The following is a 24503-nucleotide window of genomic DNA, read 5'->3' on the forward strand; positions in this document are numbered from 1 at the left end:
TACTTAAGTTAATACAGACATACAAATGAACTAATACTTTCTCATGCTTCTATATTACATAGCAGTTAAAGAATCTTGGGACCATAGCGAAACAAAATTCACAGTATTTGAAATTAATAGTATTCTGCAATTAGTCTGGTTTACTAAGGAAGCAAAACTTATGCAAATATACTGCCGACATGCATTCCATGAAAAGCTGTACATATTCAGTAGTCTAAGGAAAAAAATACCCACAGTTGGCCAATTTTCAAAGCAGATCTGGGAGGTGAGCAGAAGTTACTGGAAGGTGACCCAACAAGATACGAACTCATGGTGGTTTTCTATAAGGATTCTGATTTCAAATAAGGACTGAGCTATCTCATTAAAGTCACCCTGCAGCAAACGAGTCAAAGCATCCATCAGATATCCACTGGAAACCCAGACTTCAGTAGGTCCAGAATTTGTGAAAGTCTTCTCCAAACAGGCACTTCCCTAGAAAGCAAGTTTCTTGTCAATTAGAATAAGAGCATGCTTCCATATTAATTTATCAGTGTGCAACAAGTGGCAAAAGCTACAGAAAGATACAATTTACATTTTTGTATACAGTTTAATCAATACCTTGTTTTATTATTCAGTATATGAAACTAAACAGTCCAGATTTTAAGGCAGTGGGAAATAAACAAACCCCTCATTTCTGTATTTCCTCATTCTTTTTCCTAAACTTTTGCATCTAAAGCCCACACCTTAAATGCCAACATTATTCTAACAATTATTGCTATATGGTAATACGAATGTAAGCTTTCTTGTGATCAGTGTTTTATACTTGTGGTATGTGTCCAGCCATGTATCCCTCAGCACTGGAAGGAATAAAGACAACAGAACACATTTGAATCCAACAGTAGTTTATTACCCACTCATTGCCAATGAAGTTAGACACTTCAGTTACCAGTCAATGTGAGTTTAAGTATTAGTTGACAACTGCAGAAAGTGTACAATGAGTACAAAATCATTAACGATAACAAAACGTTTCAATGTATTAATTTTTAAAACATCAGTTGTACACTATTATACAGCAACCATTATATAATTCTCAATCCTCAACTAACTCAGGGCTTCCATTTGAAAGTACTTTTTTTTTTTTTTTGAAAGTTCTCCAAGAGGTTGAGACACAGGGGATTACAACTGCATTATTTCCCAAAATACTGCTAACATACAGCCTTACCTTATACAGACAAAACTGTTTTCTATGTTATGAACACTTGCTTTTTATCAGGGAATGCAGTAACAAGAAAAAAAAAAAATCTATACATAAAAAATTAAACTCCAATACACAATATATTATATATCTCTATATATATTGTACTACAGATTTCATATAAATCAAGTATAGGCCAAATTTTGGCATCATTTTTAAGTGCATTAAGTTTAATACAAAATCCCCCTCAGACTTTGCTCTTATTTTTCAGGTTACTACCTCCTGAACTGATCTCTTTCAGTTATGATACTTCAGACATCTAGAATTGTCTTAAGATCTAAATTCTGTTTCAGGAATATCACCCTTGTCTTTCACTACACTTTCTGACAAAATAAAGTTGTGGGAAAAACTTAGTGACTAATTTAGTCAAAGTTTAGTGACTAATAAAATTCTCCAACTTGATAGGACTTTTTATTTACATTTACTGATCAATACCTTTAAGGTAGTATTCTATGTACCCTCTATTCTTCTTTTATCCTACAGGAACAGTTACTAATTACACACTGCAAGCACATATTGCTTTGCTTTGTTTTGTTAAATGGACTCTTACCAACATGCAAGTCGAGTATTTCTGGTGCAGAACGGAGTGCAAAGAAATTTTTCCAATGCATAGTTAAATCTGCTTCAACTCCAGCATGTGATACTGGCTTTTTAGAGAATACCTGAAGAGCTATATCCTCTCTGCCACACTATCACATTTTGTTTCCAAATTAAGCTTTGTTTGCCTTTGTTTTGAGAAATATTATACAAAGAAAAACAACATTAGTATCCTAAGTAACCTATCAATTTGACAAATATGTTATTTACAGTAAATTTTAAAATAGGCTTATACATTTTTACTGAAACAAAAAGGCCACTTAAGCTTTCCACTAGAATAAAGTTCTGGCATGGAGTCAAAGAGATTTCCTCCCACAAAAAGTCCAAGTTTCCTCAAAGCTATTTGCAGAATAGAGAAATAAATTGTATAACCTAGAAACATTCTACATTAGACAAAAAAAAAAAATCTAAGAATCTATTACAAGTTGAGCCACAATACCCCAAGAAATCAATTCTCCTGTCATCATTTTATCTGCTGACATTATTCTGGGATCTCGTCATTCAGCAGAATTATGGTACAGAGGGGAAAGCATCAATTAAGAATTGCAAACGTAGAGCCAGTTCCAGCTACTAAGAAACAGCTTCCAAGTTTAGCCCTTAAAAAGTCTTGTAAAAACTGGGCTAAGTATGATTTTTAAAAGAACAATCTCAGACCTCAAAAGCAAGGATATTACATTTATACCTTAGAAGGTAAGTCCTTTCACACACACCGATGCCTGTACGCATGTCAAAGCATGGAAGTGACCTTCAGGGTTCATTCCCAGTGTAATATGGGAAGGAACTAGGTGCAGAACTCCCAGTAAAGTCAACAGGAGTTAGACAGCGATGCCCCCCTCATACCACTGAACTATTAAATCTCTTATGTATTGTGTATGAAAAATCTCAATTTTTTTATTGAGAAAGCAAATACTGAAATAGAAACAACTTTTCGCACAACAGATGTATTTACTTACAGCATGCAAAGTTTGTTTTTGTTGTATTTGAACAGCTAACAGCCACTGACAGCCCTTAAGTATTTACAAGTTCAAAATTACAATCTTCACATCAGTAGCAATTACTTACAAAAAGTTCAGGACACTCCCTGGGAAATAAGCAAGAAATAGAGTAAAAAATACATAAAGCAGTGATAAAAAAAATAGTAATAAAAGAAAACATAATAGCTCTTAAAATCCAGACAATTTAACACTGTTCCTGTAAAAAAAAAAAAAAAGCAACATACCACATTTAGAGATACTATTTTTAAAGAAACTTTTTTTTTTGAGAAAACCTGTACATAAGCTTACAAAAAATTCCAAGTAAATAAACAAAATACAACTCCCTTTGGTTTGCCAATTTACCTTAAAACAGCTTCTCTACCTTCCCCTTTCCTCCCCTACCCAATTTGCAAGGTAAGTGATAAGGCAAATGTGATCAGAGACGGAAGAGCTTCATAAGTGATCACACAGGAGAAAGACATTTCAACCCCAGTTTGTGGTATGGGAAACACAAGTAGCAGCTTTTTTACAAGCATGAAAATCTTTTCAAAGTAACAGATTCTAGAACTTACCCAAGATGCAATGCATATGTTAGTTCTGATTGAGGGCCAAGTCAGAAAATTCTTGCTCCTATGTGTAAGGCAGTCTAAGACTAACTCAAGTCTCTTCAGCCTCTTGGAAAACAGAATTTTGTGCCAGATTAAACTCTATGTGACTGTTAGTTTCAGGTTTTATTTCATACAGTAATCAAGTAAGACAAATTTAACTCATAGCTTTTTGTAATAAATGTGTATTTATATCTGTTTCTATAAAGTAGTAGCATTTCTCCCTTTAGGACTATACAACCTGGAACTGAGGAAGTTCACTAGCAGTGACATATGGATATGTTTTTGCACCACTTCATGAAAAGTTTCAAGTGTATTCTCCTGAAAAGACATGCAACTACCTTTTAAAGCTAGGTTAAATTTATTTATAAATAATTTGGTACCAGCTGATGCTCATACTAGAAATATTTTTTCATGTTCAACTTTAGGAATAGCTTAGGGCAAAGAAAGTGCTCCAGTTTTACCTGATGTTTTCTTATGCCTGATCTGAAGGAATCTTGGACTATTATTAAACAAAAATATAATAAAATGCAAACATTTAAGTTGGATTTTAAAATTTTTGCATTTTTGTGATTCTTTATACTATAACAATATTCATACTGCATGATATTTTGTGCTAATCTGCCCTCTTGAGCCTAGCCCCTTATAAAACATGAAAATAGATTAGTAAAACTTTTTTCATGTAAACTTCAGTAAAGTAGTTGTAGTCTTAGAGACAGGGTTGTAAAGGTGCTGTATAAACATTCTGATATACATTTCCTGTGTACTAGACTATGTGGTACATGGAACGTAACATTTTGAAGTTACCCAATGCAATGTATAAAAATATAAAATATGTATGTATGAGTAACAGTAGAATAAGCTACAGTGCCATTCTCCTTAGCCTGTTGAAAGCCCTACCTACATACGATTTTTTCCCCCAGTCGAGATCTTCCACAGTAGATTTTATTTTCCATTAATAGTACAACAGAGCAAGCACAGCTAGAAAAGACAGCTTCAGGAACACTCTTATGCTGTAAACTTGAAGTTCCTAGAAGTCAGTTATGTACCTTAAAAAATTAGTTTTGCTCGCTTGTCTCTTCTGTGCGAAAATTTAAACATTTTTCACTATAAACTGTAAAGCTAGGATATTTAAGGAGAATATGCCCTAAATTTCAGAGAAAATTATCTACTATTTTCACCAGTCCTCAGACTAATTTACTATAATTGGAACTACACCACTTGCTCAGGGCTCTAAGCATAAGGCATTTCGTGTACATTCCCCCCAGCTATTTAAATAACTATCTTAGTGTGCAAAGCCACACCAGTGGAAATCCCTCCCTCAAAACCTTGGAAACCAATTTACCTTTTACTGCACATTCAGCATTAAACTGCAAAAGAACAGATAGACAAATCAAATCTGGAAATACGCACTGAAACAAGCTAACCATTTTCTACTAGGTAAGGTCTTTTCAACTATAGAAGTTGTTTAACACACTATCAGTTCTGAATACATCAGTTTGAATACATTCATAGTGGTGCATTCTGAATGCACTGAAAAAATGCATCAAAATTTAGCTTTTCACATCATCTAATGCCAGCGTACCATAACTTTGACTGCTCTGAGGAAAGAGATACAAAGTTAATTTTGCTAATTTACATATGAACAATTTGGAGATAAAAGCTCCAATATAAAAAAACTTCCAAATACCGTTTACAATAAAATGCAAGCTTTGTATTCTATCTAATCACTCTATTTCCCAACCAAATTATGTTTTCCCTGAAAAAAAAAAAACATACAATGCAAGATTAAGTAATTCATGTCTGGCCAGACAATAAGACAGCTATTGCTGCAATATGACCGTTCCTGACATGGAAAAAACAAGTTAGACATCGCATTAACAGACAGAAAATGAAACACAGAAGAGGCACATGAAATTACAGTTGAACTCATCACTGGAAAAAGGATCATGAAAAGCTGAATATAATAATAATTCAGTAAAATTTAGATATGCACAAACCGTTTATGCATTGACCATACTGTCATGACTGCTCACAATCTGCCTATCAAAATGATTAAAAAATTAATTTGACCATTATATTGTCTTAAGCACTTTTACCCAATTTAGATAGCTATAACACCTTTAAATGTTAATGCATAAAAATACATATTTTTCTAGAATACAGATTATATTTTCTAAGCAAGTATTTAAAAACAAGGGTCCTTCTAAACTAGTTTGGAACCAGTGAGGCCCATTTCTTTCCAGAATGGGGTGTTTTTATTGTTTATATGTTTAGGTAATTAATTTTTAATATCTGTCCACTGTATAAACAATCTCCAGAAAAATATATCCTCTTCCAGTAACTTACAATACACATTAAAAATACTTACAAAAGGGATTATTGTCCATTTACAACATCATGAGCTTAAGGACACAATTCTTGGGTCATTTCATTTATGCAATTTTGATCAGGCTAAACTGAATATTCTGGTTAACGTGAACCATGCCAGCAAGGTGGACAATCCAACAATTTAAAATATCTGCCTAATCACGTAGGATTTTAAATAAAATTAGGCATTTTTACATCACAGTACGTATGGCATTTCTTAATTTAGCAACAGAAAGGCACAGTTACTAAACCGTAAAATACAGTACCTGAATGATATATATATATATATGCTAGTGATATCTACCAATGCCAATCCAGACATTTTACTCTGTAGAGTGTGCTAAAAATAAAAAAGGCTTTTGTTGGGTTTTGGTTGGTTTGTTATTTGGTTGTTTGGGGTGGTTTTGTTTTTGTTTTTGTTTTTTTTTTACAAAAAATTCAACCACATTACAAGTTTGGTCCATTAGAAATGCCTATTAGCTGAAACCTCTTGAAGCACGACTTCAGGAAAGAATAGAAGAAAACAAATTTAGCAGTCTATGGTCCAACAGCTTGAACAAATTACTATGAAATGGCAAACAGATCATGAATAGAGCTTTCTGATCAGCTGTCAGACATACCTGTTAAAATGTCAATGTATACAGGTACAGTATGACAGACATTCCAGATACATTCATTGCATCACACATACACACAGATTTCGTTACAGCAATGAGTCTAGACATAGCATTTATAGAGTTCAGCACTTCTCATGGACTGATATTTGACTTCTGGCCCCATACCGTACCCAAAGATGTGCAAAGTTCTGTAAATGCTTTGCCTGCTATGTATTGCTGTTAAAGACCCTGCTAAAGCCAAGCTCACTGGCCTTCCCTTAGCAAACTAGTGCACCTCTTCGAAAAGCAACTAGATCTGGTCTCCCTATCTAAAATGATAAAACTGCATCAGGAAAGACCAATAAAATGGAAGAGGCAAGGAACAATAAACATGAGGGAAAACCCAACCATTCCATATGTAATATAGCGATAGGGAAGCTCAACTTCCATGCGTTGTCTTGCTTTCCGTACATCATCATGTGGTATGCAAAATATTTTACATGCCAGTGGAATAGTGGCTTTTTTCATCCCTACTTTTGTTAACAACAGAACTATTACTCCAATCAACAACCGCAATATGGCTTTTCCAAACACAGTCACAGTGAGAGAGGAAAGAGATAAAGGTAACGTATCAGAAGGAGGATCTAGCTTTAGACCCATTATGTAGTTAACGTGAGAGCCACAGGCTACTCCAGCACCACAGCCCAGTATCTGAGCTGTGTCTCCTCTTGATGTGCTCCAGGTGTCTAGAGTAAAAGAGAAGATGCCCAGGGCTAAATGGAGACTGATGATAATTAAGGGTGCATATTTGTAAGTTAAGTTGAAGTTATCAATCAGGTCCACAACTGGATGGAAGACAACCAAGATAAGAATAGCATACAGAAATCCAGCAATAACATCCTGTTAAAGAGAGAGAAAGATATGGTTTCAGTGTAATAACTATTAAAAAAAATTAAAGTTACATTAGCAAGAAGACAAGCCTAGTTGCTCTGTTGCTAAAAGCAACTTGTGGATTCCCATCTTTTCCCATTTACCATACAATATTAAATCTTTTTAATGTTAAAGAATTACATCTGATCACCTATCAATAGGACACCTGCATCATGATCAGATCATGGATGAAGCTATGACCAAGCGATCCACGATCAAAGTTATAGATCTACAGACCTTTTAGTAGGGGCCTGTAGCAATAAGACAAGGGGCAATGGTTTTAAACTACAAGAGGATAAATTCAGACTAGATAAGGAAGAAAATTTTTATGATGAGGGTGGTGAAACATTGGAACCAGTTACCCAGAGAGGTGGTGGATGCCCCATCTGTGGAAACATTTAAGGTCAGGTTGAACAGGGCTCTGAGCAACCTGATCTAGTGGAAGATGTTGCTGCTCACTGGAGGGGGCTTGGACTAGACAGCCTTTAAAGGTCCCTTCCAACCCAAACCATTCTGTAATTCTGGGATTCTATCTGCTGGCTACAACAGTCCTTGTCCAGGACCAAGGCACTCCAGTCTACAGTCAACACAAAGCTGGCCCAGCTAAGTAAGTTCTGCCAACTTAGTTTGCTGGAACAGCTCAACACTGGACCTAAGCGCCTGGGTGCCAACGCGCAGGCACGCTGGCAGCAGCAGCTGGTAAGGCAGTCAGCCCCTGCAGCTCAGCGTTAGAGCAGCTTCGACTTTCCACCCCAGCTTCAGAATTAACAATACTGCAAGAATGGAGAAGTGTTTCCAACTATTAAAGAGGAAGATGTAACTTCTGTGGCATCATACTTGATTTTTAGTTTTAATATTGTTTAAAAAAAAGTCTTTTCTTAGTTAAAAGGTTATTCTATTTTAAATTTAACATTAAATTTCAGTTACTGTTGATTAACTACTCATTAACTACTCAGTTGCACGGTATTACCTGCAACTGTTGTCACCATTAGTTGTTAAGCAGAAATGTGTTGAAAGTCTTTTAGAAATCCAAGCACTAGAAACCACACCACTTTCATTCATATGCTTATCAACTCCTGCATGAGCCAGGGCATAGGACTTTCATATGCAGTATTTGTATTGCTCCATCTTCAATGAATCATTATTTATTCACTAACTGAATGCTTGGTAAAAGCTCTAATACAATTGACTGATATGAAAGTCAGACTTGCTCATTTCAGAAGCAGCCACTACAACTTCCTGCCATATTTGCCACCCTACACCCTCCTCCTCCACCAAAGTTGGGCACCATGGTTGATTTATATTACAGGCAACACATGGTTAATTGTATTCACTCAAACACTATAGAGGATTCAGCTATAAAACTGCTGAATAACCTAGTCTACATGATGCATCACTATTTGTTGCGTGACTTTGTTCTAAGACATTATCTGTCAGCTGACATTATCAGCTGAAATACCAGTTCATCCCCTCATCCTCCATACAAGTGGTTCTGACTTCGAAAGCCTTCTAATCACTCATGCAAAACATGTCATTCAGTTTTTCTGAGCTGCCTTATTTTCACACACTCCTTTTACACTGTGTTCATCTACCAGCTTTACAACTCGCTACCAGGCTTTCTGCATCCAGTCTGTTAGCTTTTCTTCTTCTAGCAACTGATTCTCAAAAACCTCTTTAGCCATCCTTATTAGTGGTTTTACATTCCGATCACCATTTTGTAGTCTTGTTTACCCCTTTTTACATCTGTGCATCTGTTTCAGATTTGGTATTTTTTTAATACTTTTTAATAAGTAAGTCGGTTTTTCAAAGATGACAACTTTGTTATTTGGTTTTAGGAACTCTGGTAAGTGAAACCCTGGCATTTAACATGGTACTCTGATATGCACATGTTTTGAGCAGCTGACATGGAATCCAAGTGGACATTAAGAGCCACTCTCTCATCCTGAAAAACTATTTCTACTCTATAGAGGAAAGCTTAAGTCTATGCTTTAGTGCGGTCATCAATTTCTGCACTAAAACTGCTATTAAATATCTGCTAAGCTTCAACTGTGGACTGAGTTTATGAACGAAAAGTACAAATTCACAGAAGTTTGACATCCACTTTTAGCTATTGTATCAATTTCTCTGCTGCAGAAATATAAGTATTCTGTTCCTATATGGTAGCACTTTCTAAAAAAAAAAAAATCTATATACAATTACTGCACTGTAAAAAGTGTGAGGGAAATCTATAAAATCAGAAAAACATTAAAATTAAAGTTTAGTAGGATTATTTTCTTACCAAAATTGAATGCATTCCCATATAAATTCGACTACAGCAAACCAAAGAACACCAGCAGAATGCAAGGATCAGTCCAAACACAAGGGGATACTGGTAGGGAAAAAATTGAGAGATTATTTTAGAATTGGAAAAAAAAAAAAAAAAGGTGCCCAAACAAAGAAACACCCAAACCACTTTATAATAATTCTATAATTAATTCCTGTTAACGTAATTTATGCTAACTCTTTTCCTTGTCCTAGCCTACCTCAAGTAAATCCACTTTTCATAAAGTCAAAACATCATGAAGTCAAACGTTTTCAACTTTTTCCTTGTTCTCTTCCTTTGCATTCAGGATATATGAATTTCAGGGTGTTGGCCATATCTTTTCAGACAAAGCAGTAAGAAGTTAATAGATCTTTGTAGCAGTTAGCCTTGCCATATTATAATATCCTAATGGATATGGGCAGACACAAGCCTTGTGTTATAAACTCTGCAACGGTTTTACACTAGGTGAAGCAGTTACATAATATACTAGCACTGTTAACAATAATCCAGGCAGAATCTAGCTTCACCTTTCTCCTGAAAAGGAACTACTCATAATAATTTACAAATAAATTCAATTTCTTACACACTGCTTTAGAGTTTCCACAATCTTTGACTCAATCTCTGACCATCAGTATGAAACTCCTAGAATAGTAATCTTTTCTGTCCTCTGCAAACCCATGTAAATTCCCTCTTACAATCCACATTAATTAAAAACATCAAATAATTATTTCCAATTATCTTCATCTTCTGATAGAAGATTTTTTATTAATAAGGACCATTTACCAGGAACAAACAAAGTAATTGGTTTTAATAAACACTCATCAGCATGTGTAGAAACTTAGTATTTTAACCTTCCTAGGTTTTGGATAAAAGTATGCTAATTCACATCTTACAGCACAGTAAGAAATACATTCCCCACCAGCATATTGCAAAATGTTGTACAAGACAGGATAGAGCTTCCTTTTTTCAGCATTAAAAATAAATATCAGTTCTATAAAAGAAGCAGTCACAAGACAAAATGGCATGTTTCCAAAATTGCTTCACTTCCTACATGAAAGCAGTGATAAACACTTTCAATATAAACAGGCAGTCTAGATGTACTCAAACCTCAAAATTAAAGCTAAGAATTACATATGGTTTTCTTGCCTTTTCCCTTGCTCGTCTTACAGGTAACCTGAAGGGCAGAATATCCAACCAATTAGAGAATGTATCTCTAATCTTACTGAAGAAAACCGTAGTCCTCTGAAGGCAATTTAACAGATTGACAAGCTTCATAATCAGTCTTCCAATGGAAGGTTCGAGAGAAGATTATCAATTTTCTGCACCACTCCAACATTTTTTTGAATTCTCAGCTCCAGGACCATGTTAGCATGACAAACCTAAAAGACTTTTCTCAAACTAACAGAAAATCAGGAAGTTTATGTTTCAAATAAGAAACAGATTTCACATTTAAATCAATTCTTGATGTCCAGATCACAACTGTATTACATATTCCTGTAGCAACATTCATCTTTGTTTATACTACTCTCACCTAGAAAGTGTACCTAAACAAAATTATGTACTTAATGAAAACATTTCTAACTGAAATGATGAAGGAACAAATTCAGTTTCCTGCCTTTCAGAATTATGCCAATAACGAGCAACACACCAGTGACTAGGTCACACTCAAGACATGATTGCAGAGTTATCAGATGCTGACGTTGTAACAGCAGCCACAAAAGCAATCCTTGTACCCTGTCCTGGACCACCAGAACACACTACAGGTGTAGCCCCACCACTCACCCCCATCATGCCTCTACCATCACTCCCTGGGTAGCAGTAACACTGCCTGCACCAGGCAGACGCTCAAGCCACACAACCTTCCTGCATGGTGTGCCTCCACTCTCCCCCACGGAGGGCTACCAAAGCAGAACTGCTGGTGTATACAGAGATAGCATACCCTATATCCTCTGAAGTAAAGAGGAGCTTCTAACACTCCTCTTTACATGCTCTGCAAGATAAAAGCCTGGGAAGACAGACTTCTTGTTTGTCAGAGACTGGCATGGGAATATTTGCTACCTCCAGAAGCAATGCAAACATCTTGACCAGAAAATTTAATAGCATCACAATTCCTCGGTGGTAGAATGAACTCGCATCTGTTCACACACGTCAGAAGTTTCAAATGGTTTTGCCCATCACTTGATACCATACATCCATTCTTGTTTCCTGGCATACATCTTTTGTGCTTTCAGCCTCCAATTAGGGGTAAGGCTTTTCTCGATTAAAGACTTTTCCTGCGTTTCTGAAATACCCGACTGAAACAGAGGCTGGAGCTTTAGCAGAAAGACCAATGAAGCGCCAGGCTCAGCGGGCTATAGCAGCTAATGATGCTTGGGGTAGGAAGTTGGGATCATGGGGGAGGCTAGAGCAGCTAAACAGCAAGACCCTAAGAGCAAGGTGTATGAAATTAAAGGTTTATGTGAGGAGTCTTGTTTTGACAGTCCTGGTCAGGTCAATGTAAACAGCAGGGAGAGCAGGATAAAATTCTGAAAATGAAAAGAAATACTTGCTTTCTGTTAGGAACTCTCAAGGGAGGGGTGTTTGAGGAAGAAAGAAATTGTCAGAAACTACAACTTTGAAGAAAATTTTTGAAAGAATATTTGGCTCAGTCCTATCTTACTCCAATTCTGTTTTTAATAGTATTGAGAATAAATATCCATTAAAACATCTGAAAACACTGGCTAGTTTAGTTCTTCTGTAGCAAAGTATCTGTACCCATGAGCTCAAACACTTCCCTATTGCGTCCCCAACAAAAAGCCAATTAAGAATATATAAATCAGTGTTAAATGTATGAAGTAATGAAGAATTTTTAACTTAAACCCAGAAAAATTATTCTTACTGAAATAGCTTTAGCATGACCTGTCCACAAATGTGTCTGCTGTATTAGGCACATACTGATTTACAGTATTTTTAATGTATGTTAATCACAGAAGGCCTAAACCCAGTTTCTTCCCACTCAGGAGAGCTTATTCACTACAGCATACCTAGCTGCACTATATCCAGTCCACCGTAAAAAAAAAAAAAAACAAAAAAAAAAAACGACCAAACAAAAACCCAGAAGATTGAAACCATTATTTCAATCCTCTCTGGAATAATATTCCAGAATACAACAGTGAAGTTGATTTTTGTGATTAGTTCCCACACAAAGCATTTTCCTTCATCCTCCCACTGTGTAACCAGCATACTTGGACAACTGTCAGTTTATGTCTGAAGTTTACTTATCAGTCAGTAAAATAACTCTCAGTTTAGATAAAGATATCTTTATGTATGAAGCAAAGAAATAAAATGTAATCTAAAGAAGGTTTTAACCTTCATATATCCTGCTTTCTTCCAATGTTATAGCCACACCTCCCTGTGTTGCCAACATAACTGCTCTGATTTTCTTCCCACAACCCCAGTACCCACTTGCAGAGCATCATAAAGCTGTATATCCCCTTTAGGACTCCACGGTTCACTGGCCTCCTTAGATACTAGCTGAATTCAAGCAGAACCAACCCCCCTACTTCAACACAAATCAAGCACAATACCCTGCCTCTGCCTTGGCCTGTATTCACTCATACCTTTTAAAAGCAGCCACTGGGTTCAAGAACTCCAACAACACTGAACTGGTTGCACCTGCTTAAAATCTACCTTGAGGTGGTAAGGCAGCTGCATATTTTGTCCTCACATGTAGGGATAAGTGTACAAGGTGACTAAAGGAGAATATTAACACTCCCACACACCTTTTAGCTCAGCGGCATGCCAAGTCATAACAGGGATCATTACCTTGATCCTTATAAAAAAGGCTGATGCCATAAATTTACTTCCAAAGCATTGTCTGAAAATAATGCAACATTGAGGTACCAGCAAGCATTTTCTAAACACTGTTTCATCTAGAAAATGACTGCCTGTATTTTGTATATATACCTTGGGTATACCACGGTTGTGTATCTAATCTCCCACTGCCTAGGCATGCAAAATCCCCCCAAATACCAAACATCATCTATTAGTACAGTGCCTTAAAAGGATTAATATTAATCAGCCCTGCTTTACAATAAATAGTGGATTTCACAAAGCTTTTCTCCCAATCACAAATGAATCTTCAAAGAGAAAACCTAAGTTTTTCATAAAACGGGACTATTTTAAGTAGAAAACATAATAAAGATTAGTGTGAAAACTTTAAAGTAACAGTTATCAATTACATTTGAGTTATAAACTTTTACATCTTTTTCTATATAGTTGTATATAGACACACTTACAGTCTCTAAAGATATTAAAACAAGACTGCTGAATTCCAGCAATTTTAGTCCCATGGTTCCTTGCATGCCAAATCACACCTACAGAGGCACAAAGGACAAAAGATTACAAGTTCACTTCTATCGTCTTCCCCAATTCTATCTCCTTTCAGATGAGGGCCTGAAAGGTTGTCAGATCACAGCTGGCAGAGGTAGACGTAAAAACCAGGTTCCATGCTCTCAGCTTGTTCTTTCCAATAACAGAATTGACATATCTTCACTCTTGACTGTACTCAGAGCTGCTCAGAGTCAGATATTCAGGAACACCCCATTTTAGACACAAACATCTCAAACCCTGCCTTTATGCCCTCAATTAAGACCATCCTATGCATATCCTCATATACTCATTATGCTTCCATAATTACCATGTGACCTCAACAATTTTTAGTATGGAGAGTACTGAACCACATACTGCTTTTGTTTTTCCAAATTAAAAACACAAATTTGTGATCTGAAAGTCTTAACCTTATACAAAAAGAAAGACACTCACATACGTACCTGAACTTCAGAAATCACACTGACTCAAAACTCAACACTAACCCAGCATTTTTCTCTGTGACAAAAGTATCCCACATTCCATATTAGATCAAATCACTGATATCCAGCTTGCACAAATATTTATCCAAAGGCCAGAATAAAACTTTGATAATATGCGTAAGTATGTAGTACAAATACAGTATTAGAAGATGAAGCAGAGGCAGATGGAAGGGTGGACAGCAAGGAAGAGACTGGAGATAGAGACAAATGCAACATACAGATTAAAACCCACCTTTGTTGATATTTTGGCTTTTAAATGTTTGAATAGGTATATTTCTTTGAAGACATCATGCCCATTATGAAAAGTGTCCCAGTCTTAATGCATATGACTAAGGGACAAATCACTAAGTATTAAAAAAAAAAAAAAAAAAAAGGCTAAGAAAAGGTTAACTTCTTAAATTCACATATTAAAGAAAAAGCTAGGAGTAAAGCTGATAGAGTAGACGACTCATCTTCTCTCAGGCTTCAATTTTGTTCCCACATCCAGAATTTTGTTTCAATCAATTAAACTGAATTAAATTGGTCACGTTTGGAAAGTAGCAGCAAAACTACTCCCAGTAAGTCTTTGAGAACCTTATGTCCTGTGTTTTTAATGGGAAATTCCCCTTTTATTCAATTACACACTCAGAAAAAGTCTTGCAAGCTTCTGACTGGATCAGACAGAAAACATTTCCCCCAAGTGCCTATCCTCCTCTGTCTCCCTAATCTGACTTTTTGCCAAGAGTCTTAATAACATAACCATTGTTTAAAAACGCTCATAAGGAAACAATCTGTCCTAAAAGCTTTGACCTAGGTCAGAAAATGCCTTCTTTCAGAATGGAACAGTTAAAACACACCCTGGATGCTCATTTCTTTACTTTTTTAAAAGCATTTTTTACACTGGAGAGGTTTCCAGCATTCACAAAGGGTTCCAAAATAATTTTCTAACATTTTCAGGTGCTCTACAGTATTACTCAATGATCTTTTTTTATCATATGATAGCTCAGAAGTTCAGCTTGTGTTTGAGACTATTTTGGGCCAGAGTTCACTGAAAGAATCCAAGCAAACCTTGCAGCATCATGCTCTTAATAAGGTATCTGGGCTATGTATTGGCAATAGTCATGTGAAAAGCTATAATCAATGTTTACAGGAATGACTGAGACACTGGTTGGCCAGATGAGTACAAGTACAGCATATGAATGATTTTCTGGAGAAAGCAGAAAAGGGAGAAGAGGATGGTTAAAAAAGAAAGACCACTCACGAATCATTTTAGGAAAAATAAACAGACAAAAAAGCATGTACTTTGAAAAGAGGCCAAGTCATAAATAACACTGGTCAAGCTACATTTATCAATTATTTTCTTCTTTCTTTCACTGACCAACCCTTAACATGAAAAAGAATAAAAATTTGCAAGTGCTACATCCAATTACAAGAACCCCTTTAAATTCTAAGATAAAGATTTCAATACCAGCCCTGCAGGGAGTTAAAAGGTTTCATTTTCTGCTACATATCACCTGAATAGAAATTAAAGAGTTACAGTGGGAATTAGAGCCTGTTACTTCGTTTCCTTGCAGTTATTGAAAAAAAAATATCCCTCTTGAACACACTCAGCAAGCATCACCTACAGCTTGCTCTGCTTATGCCCCTAACACCCTAAAAATAGGTTTTCTGCAAACTGAAGTATTCTCAGGTTTAATCAACACACCCTATTTGAAAGTATGAGGAGTGCTTTGCATGTGTACAGTACACTAAGAAAAAGAATTGCTTGAGAACTATTTCCTTTAATCCTTTCTTCAAAAATTCTGCATCTAACCTTACGTCACTTGTTTTTACATATTCCCCTCCAAGATCACGTACATTAAGGATTTGCTTACACAAAACTGAAAAATATATGTAATGCAAATCAACACAGTTTAATAGCACAGGCTAGCAGAGATTCCCCAACGGGATTTGCAAGACCTAGCTATGCTCTTTTCAAACTTTTAAGAGCACCTGAATCAAACGGACCACACAACTTTTACCAGCTTCCTTCACAAATAAACTACAGGCATTAATATGACTCACAAAAGAAGACCTTACAACTCAGACACAGGAGACAAGGTCAGTGCTGACCCTCCAAATTCCCATCTCTCTTTCTCGAGAGCTCTTAATTGCATGGGCAATTCGGGGGTTTCAGATCACCCCTTCAGCTATGCTTCTCGTGTCAGAAGAGTTTTTGTTTGATTGTTTATTTTAAGAAACACATGTAAGAAAACTAATTAGATAAGCATCTCTCTGCCTAAGTTTTTTCATAACATTTTAGTATTTCAGCCAAAATCCATTTGGGCTTCTCTGAGAGATGAAGCATCTCTTTCTGAAAGGAGTCTGTACTTGCTCTTACACACAGACTTTGTATATAAGAGATAGCCTCCTATGTGTAGCTTCCAGTTTTATCATTACATCAATTCTGCTGATAATGCAAGCTTTTCAACAAGGACAGACACTTAAAACTAGGATTTGCCCACTTTCTGTAAAATTCTCACTATAGCAGTGTCATGATTGGACTATTCATCCAACCCTGTTAACCAATTATTCCCCATTCCCAGCGGGGGTCTGAGGGAAGTTAGCCTTTTGGAATGAAAGAACAGGCAGACAATTCTAGAGGTAGTATTCAGTAGCAGTCAATCAGAATCACAGAATGATGCAGATCTCTCTGAAATGCCAATACAGATCCTCTCAAACCCATTTCATTTGATTAGATTCATCAGCTTTGGTTCATAAAAGTAATGGTGTGAATGAAAGATTTCTGGAAGGGTGTTTGACACAGTACCACACAACATTCTTACACATTTGGTACTAAGGAGAGTTAGTAGAGTACTAAATAAACAAAAACTGAAAAGAACTTTTAGGCGTGTCACTCAAAGAAACCATGCCAGAATAAATGTACTTTCCCGAGGGTATAGCAGTAGTGGTGGACAGACAGACACTGATGATAGGATTTGCATACAAAACATTGACAGACAAGTACACAGGGAGGACAACGATGTCATGTTTAGTGATCTAACCTGCTTCAGAAGATAAACCCATTCAAATAACCTTGGTTAATTTAGTACAGAGGCCAGCTACTCATCAATCAAGGCTCTGGGTTCCTGCTGAATATCAACTTAATGAAGTTCATTCAATGGCCTACAGTGAGAGTCAGCAGTTCCTGACTCAGCTCATTAATGCAGAGCTCAGGGAGAAGTAGGACCCCATCACTTCCTAATCCAGCCAACTGCTCCTTGAGCCAGGATGCATCCTGGAGGAACTCTGGGAAAAAAGTTTATTTTCTGTCTCCTTGACTGATTTCTCTCTTCCCCTTCCCCGCCCCTCCCCCCCCCCCCCCCCCATAAAACTGCAGGATTATGACACATTCAAGTACTACCCTAACTATTTCTAATAAAATGTGTTGATATCTGTTTGAAATCAGCAGTTCAAAGTAATCAAAATATAAACACGACTTTTTCCCTGTGGTCTCAGCTCTAGGCTTTTGGAGAGTTTGTAGATAATTATCAGTTCACACTATCTCTTCCTCCCTGTTAAGGACACAATATAAACCAGCCCAGCTCAAACTGTCAGTATTTCAAAGAAAGCAGGTTCTCCCCGATTTGACAAAGGTATACTTTTTCCTACATCATATTAAGATCTATAATCTCACTATCTTTTAAGTGTTTGTCCTCCTCTTTCAGGGTATCAGAATTTCAAAGACAAAAAGAAAATATCAACATCTATAACACTCCTAAATTCTCATGAGGCTTTGGCATGAGCTTTGTATTTCAAGGTTACTGAAGTGTCACTGAAACAAGTATTTTTCCCTGCTGAGATTTAACAATATTAAATAAATAAATCTGTACAGATTATGCAAGTGGAATCCAAAGTTTCAGGCAAACTCTTGTAATACAAGGAGAAATTGAAAAATTATATTCCACAACAGACAGAACAGTTAACTATTATGAAAATTATCCTATCATACAATTTGTTTCTGTCTGGAGGTTGATTGCATTGAGTATTCCCTATGTCCAAAGGCTCTAATTGGGAAAATCTGTCACAACCATCTCTGGTAAAATGTAAAATACATAATCTCTGAAAATATTTTACCTGAACAATTGCATTTATAAACAAATAGTTTTGTTTCACTGTGTACAGTCAAAAATCCTTTTGAATACTACATGAAATGAAAATGAGTACTGATAGGCAATGAAAACTAGGAAACACAAACTTAATTCAACAGGTTAAAAGAAAACCTACTGGAATAAAAAAAAAAAAAAGAAAAGAAGTGTTTTTAAAGCAACAATTTCGGCCGTACCCAGAAAAATAACAGTAGATTTGTTCTGTTCTCTGTGTTGTTGAAGGGAAAGACTCAGACTTTCTTTGATAGACAAGAATTCTTATAAGGTACTAGGAAGTCATAGACTGGTGAAAGCAAACTCCAAAGCAGCTATACAGGAAAGTGACTCCCTTCTCACTGAAGTAACCATTTTTAGAGCAGGAGTGGTTTGCTTTGCTTTAGTATAAACTTCAAAGTTACATGTATTCCAGAATAAAAGTTTTTGCAGAGAGTTATAGCTGTATCTGCTTAAATTCACACTCAGTCTTGCTCCACTATGACTCTACTGAACAAACAAACAGTCCCAAGATGTGGACTCATGATCAGGGTCTGTGTAATGCTTGCTTATACTGAATATATAGAAAGACTGTATCCTAACATTTGCCAACAAGTTTAAATCTATCTATCTGTATCTACCGATAAATGTGTATAATTTAATAAAAATCAGAATTATTACTGATTTAGCATTTATATGCCCTTTACCATTAATAGCTTTCCAAGGAGTTCTGAGGTCAGTCTTTTTTAACCCCACCTACTTCCAAAAAAGTGTGAGAATTTGTCATATAGATTCTGCTCTCTTTCAACACAAGTAAAATACGGAGAACAGCAGAAGCATTAGATGAAAGCTTAACTCTCTTTAGAGGTGAATCAAGATACTCAACATGTCGTAAGTTAACTTTTGATTAACATTTGGAAACAATTTTAAAATCAGTATGGCTGGTTGGGTTTTTTTAAATGAACATTTTTAAATGGTTGAAGTTGGTTTCAAAGAGGTCTGTTATTCATGCCCATTTCATAGGGAAAAGGAGTTACAATTACGACTCACTTTGCTTCCTCATTTCTTAAGCATGGTTCTAAATGAATAATAACAAGGCTGAATGTTTACGATTCCTTAACATGCACTCATTAGAAATATGTTTAGTCAATTAGCACAGTACTTCACAGATCACAGTTTCAGAGTTGGCAAACCAAAGATTGAACTTGGTTCACTGGCAAAAATACCATTTCACACATTGTCAGTTTGCTGGTTCTATAAAAGTAACCAAGCCAAGTTCTCCTTTGTACACAACATCAGTCTTTGCAAAGCTAATCAACTGGTACTACTAAATGAGGTTTCCCACATGCAAAGAGAAATCCGGTTCATTCTTCCAAGTGACATCAGCCCTACACATCTAATAAGTAATAATCAAATATTCAGATTTTAGCTAGTCATTTGAAAAAAAAAAAAAAAATCAATTTGAAGATTAAGCATCTCAGTGACAGAAGTCCAAATATTTATTTCAAACACCCACAAACATGGCATTATCCAATGGCTGCACAACTCTAGCAGTAACACCTCATATTTTCCTAGCAAAGAATATGAATCTGTAGTAGCTTTCTTTTGAGCACACTGTATCACATTGCAGAAGTATATACATAAACTTTGGTTAAAGAGAGGCCAAATATAATCTCTAACCTCCAACTATCTCCTTCCTTTCAGACACTCATTCTCTATGCTGAGATAGAACCCAAAGTGTCACACTGTGACAGCAGACAACTGGTGATTGTAAGAGTAACACATCTGCCCTAAAATAGGCAGGTATTATAATAAGAATTTGTAAACATTAGCAATTTAAGAGCAGACTTATTTCATAACTTCTTACACACAGAGCCCTCAAAAGCATTACACACAGAGCCCTCAAAACCCTACACTGAACATACACTGCCTGGGAAAGCCTATTCCCTCAGTTCCTACTGAAATTGGTGCAGTGATTTAAAGCTGAATATCTGTTGTGTTTTCTCTGGAGTTCTTACTGCTGCCCATACTGCTAACAGCAAGCACCAATGCAAATGCTACAGCTTGCATAAATCAGATTATCAACAGTGTTATTTTAACTCGATCTACTGACCCAAAGTGTAACAGGCAGATTTTAAGATTTTACCGAATGAAGGTAGTGAAAAAATCAGAGATTATCAGTTCCTGCTAATGATTAGCACGTTAATAGTTCTAAAACCATCTGAAAGTGCATGTACTCCTCAAAACAGAAAATAACCATTTCCAGTTAATGGATAATGAAACTAAAAGACAGCATTAGAAAAGAGACTAAAACTACAGACTGACTTAAACTACAAAGTGACTCAAAGCAAAGGATCAGCAAAGGGCCCTTTAATTCCTGGCACTCCATTAAAATCTCAGTCAGTAAAACCGAGTGCCTGTAAAAATAACAGATGCCTATCCAAACTTTGTGCAAAGCACTCACCCTACAAGAAGTAAATTTTCTGAAGTCTCACAAGAACAAAGTGCAGATTGTTAACATAGACTTTCAATGCATACTGAGCTAACCATTCACAAAGATCAGCAGAACTTCCATCCAGAAGACAAAATCATTAGAATAAACCTTGTTACCCGAGCACTCGCTTGGATCATAGAAAAATTAAAAGAAATGGGGGAGAAGCGGGAGGGGGAGGAAAAAAAACACAAATTTCACATTTTCCCAAACAAACCCAGCCACCTCCCCTCTCAAAAGAAATCAAGCCTGTCACATCCTTCTACCCCGAGGCTGAGAACACAGGGAGAAGGACAAGGAGGTGAGCATTACCTGCCAGCGGCCGTAGCTGAGCAGCAGGAGCGCCAGGGGGATGGCGGTGCCCGACATGGCGTGGGTGGAGGGCATGCTGTACTCGGAGTTGTAAAAGACTTCCAGCTTCACCACGGGCGGGGAGGCAGGCCGCGGCCAGCGGATCACATCCTTGGTGCACTGCCCCAGGTACATCACCCACACCCAGATGATGATAAGCCTCCGGCCCAGCCAGGCGTCCAAGTTCCAGATGCAGAAGGGGAAGAAGAGGATGTAGAAGAGCTCGTTGCCCAGCTCCGTGCCCAGGCTGAAGAGATAGTAGAGGAAGCGGCTGCGAGTGGAGAACTCCTGGCTGCCGTCCTCCTCCGTGAGGGAGTTGCGGCGCGGCCTCCTCCTCCACCGCTGCGGGGGGCCCGCCCCGCCGGGCACGGTCCCGTTCCCGGCGGGGTGCCCCGGCCCTCCTGCCCCCTCCGCGGCCGGAGGGCCGCCGTTAACCATCGGCCCCCGACTGCCGGCTCGCTGCTCCGCGTCGGCCCAGCCCGAAGGCCCCTCCACCCCGCAGAGCCGCTGGAAGGCGGCCACTTTCCGCGGGTCCTGCAGGTAGGCGGCCAGCCGGGCCAAGCGCCGGCAGAGAGCCATGGCGGGAGGACAAGGGCGGAGAAGGGGAGGTGGGGGGGAAAACGACTGAGGGCGGCGAGACGCTACCGGGGATCTGAGGGGGCTTCGCCTGAGGGGCGGCGGAAGGGCCGGGGGCTGCCGTGCGCGCCGCGGGGAGGGGGAACCGTTCCCTGAGGATAAACCCTCTCGAAGAGGAGGCGTCGCAGTGCGACCGACCCCGCCTGGCTCCGACCCCTCACGCCCGCCGCTCCGCGCCCGCTGCCTCCCCGCGCCCCGCCCCGTCCCGCCGCGCCGCGCCTGCGCACAACCCCCGCCCCGGCGGGCGGGGACCTCCTCGGGGAAACCTCACCGCGGCGCGGATTGGCCGCGGCTCCCTCCCGGTCCCGCCCCCCCCCCTCCCTCCCGTTGGGCGGGGAGCCAATCAGGGGCTGGGCCGGGCGCGAGGCGGCGGGGCGGTGGCGGCGTGCGGTGGCTTCGAGGCTGAGGCGCGGAGGGGGCCGGGGGTGATGGAGCGCGATGGCGGCGTGTGGCTGCCTGAGGGGCGGCGACGGGTCCTTCCGCGGGCAGGTCAGCGGCGCGGCGGGTCCCCGGAAAGCTGGTCGTTCTTCCTTCTGGCTTCGGGTGAGCTGCTGGTGTCCTCACCTCAGCCGCCGTGTCTGGCATCGGCACCCCCCAGGGCTGCCCCTGCCCTCCTCTGCCCCCTCCTCTGCCCCCTCCTTTGCCCGGATCGACCTCAGAAGCCTAAATCTGGTGGGGTAAACATGAGAGGGAAAGCGGGTTTCAAGGAGGGACTGTGAGTGGTCTTAGCCCCAGCGGTCAGGCCGGTTAAGCGATGGAGGTGGTGGGTTACCCACAAGGATGAGCAGGCGGCAGCTCCGGGAGGTTTCTGCTGGGCCTGAGGGAAGGGGTCGTGCATTAGCTCGGCTCTCCACAGTCAGAAGGAGATTCCACACCACCTCCAGGGTGGATGTACATGGCTTAAAGTTCGACAGGACCAGAAAACTTATCTTTAGATACTTTGAAAGTCCACATTTGCTGGGGTGTCCAGTGTGGAAGTGCCATGAGAAATGAGAGCTTTGGTCACCAGTGTTCTCTGATGCTTCTGCCTGTCCAACTGGTAGTGATCTATGGCTTGCTAATACTCCAATATATTTCTATCTTACCTTAAAACTAGGAGACTAAACAAGTGATAAATGTGCTGTTTTGTACCGGTTTTGAAACGGGGAAGAATTATTAATTATAAGTAGGTATGACTAATTAGCTTAATAGCTATCTTAACCAAAACAGAAAATCTGATGTGGGATTCAAATAATAAAAAGTTTAAATGAAGGAATATATTATAAGTCCACTCAGACCACTTGGTGGATAAGGAATAGTCTGGATGGCCACACTCAAAGAGTTGTGATCAGTGGCTTGAAAGTACTGACCAGTGGCATTGCTCAGGGGTCAGTACTGGGACTGTCTCTGTTTAACATCTCTGTTGGAGACATGGAGAGTGGGACCGAGTGCACCCTCACAAGTTTGCTGATGACCCCGAGCTGTGTGGCGCGGTGACACGCTGAGGGCAGGGATCCCATCCAGAGGGACCTGGACAGGCTGGAGAGGTGGGCCTGGGCAAACCTCATGGAGTTCAACAAGGCCAAGTGCAAGGTCCTGCCCGTGGGTTGGGGCAATCCCAAGAACAAATACAGGCTGGGTGAGGAGTGGATTGTGAGCAGCCCAAAGGAGGTCTTGGAGGTGTTGGTTGATGAGAAGCTGAGAAATTTGGGGTTGTTCAGCCTGAAGAAGAGAAGGCTCTGGGAAGATGTTATAATGGCCTTCCAGTGCTTAAAGGGGGCAACAGGAAAGGTGGGGAGGGACTCTATCAGGGAGTGTAGTGTTAGGATGAGGGGTAATGGTTTTAAACAAAAGAGGATAGATTTAGATTAGATACTAGGAAGAAATTCTCCCCTGTGAGGGTGGTGAGGCGCTGGCCCAGGGTGCCCAGAGCAGCTGTGGCTGCCCCCTCCCTGGAAGGGTTCAAGGCCAGGTTGGACGGGGCTGGGAGCCCCCTGGGCTGGGGGAAGGGGGACCTGCCCAGGGCAGGGGGTTTGGAACAGATGATCTTTAAGGTCCCTTCCAACTCAAACCATTCTATGATTCTATGAAATCTATACAATGTTTTGGTAAAAATAGCTAATAATACTGTTTTGAAGAGGTAATTGCCTCAGATTTAGTGCTGCAAGATATTCACACACGTTGGGTGCATGCAGTGCCAATAAACCATGCAGATGGAATTTGCTGCCAGATCTTAAGGATGTCTGTAGGAAAACTGAGTTGAAAGAGATAGTGTCTAAAGAGGTTCCAGTAGTAGGTCCTATGTTGTACAACATTTTAAGAAATCATCTGGAAGCAGATCTAAACCTGCTGCTGCAAAAATTCATCTCCAGGGTTAATAGAATCCCAAATAATGAGGATGGGGCACTGATCAGAATAGTTGGTAGAAGCATCCCATTCAAACTTAGTGTATTTTAAGCCAGCCAAATATAAAGCTGTCTGCCTTAAG

At 39.1% G+C, this 24503-nt stretch overlaps 1 protein-coding gene across 1 annotated transcript; it reads right to left on the minus strand.

Annotated features, from left to right (window-relative positions):
• Positions 1 to 864: 864 nt before the first annotated feature.
• Positions 865 to 22221, minus strand: SGPP1 (sphingosine-1-phosphate phosphatase 1). Its single transcript, XM_032996357.2, has 3 exons — positions 21362 to 22221; positions 9585 to 9674; positions 865 to 7276 (listed from the first exon to the last, which is right to left on the minus strand). Exons 1-3 carry the CDS (start codon positions 21977 to 21979, stop codon positions 6725 to 6727), a joined length of 1260 nt encoding a protein of 419 aa, XP_032852248.2. The 5' UTR covers positions 21980 to 22221; the 3' UTR covers positions 865 to 6724.
• Between the last annotated feature and the right edge of the window lie 2282 nt (positions 22222 to 24503).

The sequence above is a fragment of the Tyto alba genome, unplaced genomic scaffold, assembly GCF_018691265.1.
Source record: "Tyto alba isolate M040663 unplaced genomic scaffold, T.alba_DEE_v4.0 Super-Scaffold_29, whole genome shotgun sequence".
Taxonomy (NCBI): domain Eukaryota; kingdom Metazoa; phylum Chordata; class Aves; order Strigiformes; family Tytonidae; genus Tyto; species Tyto alba.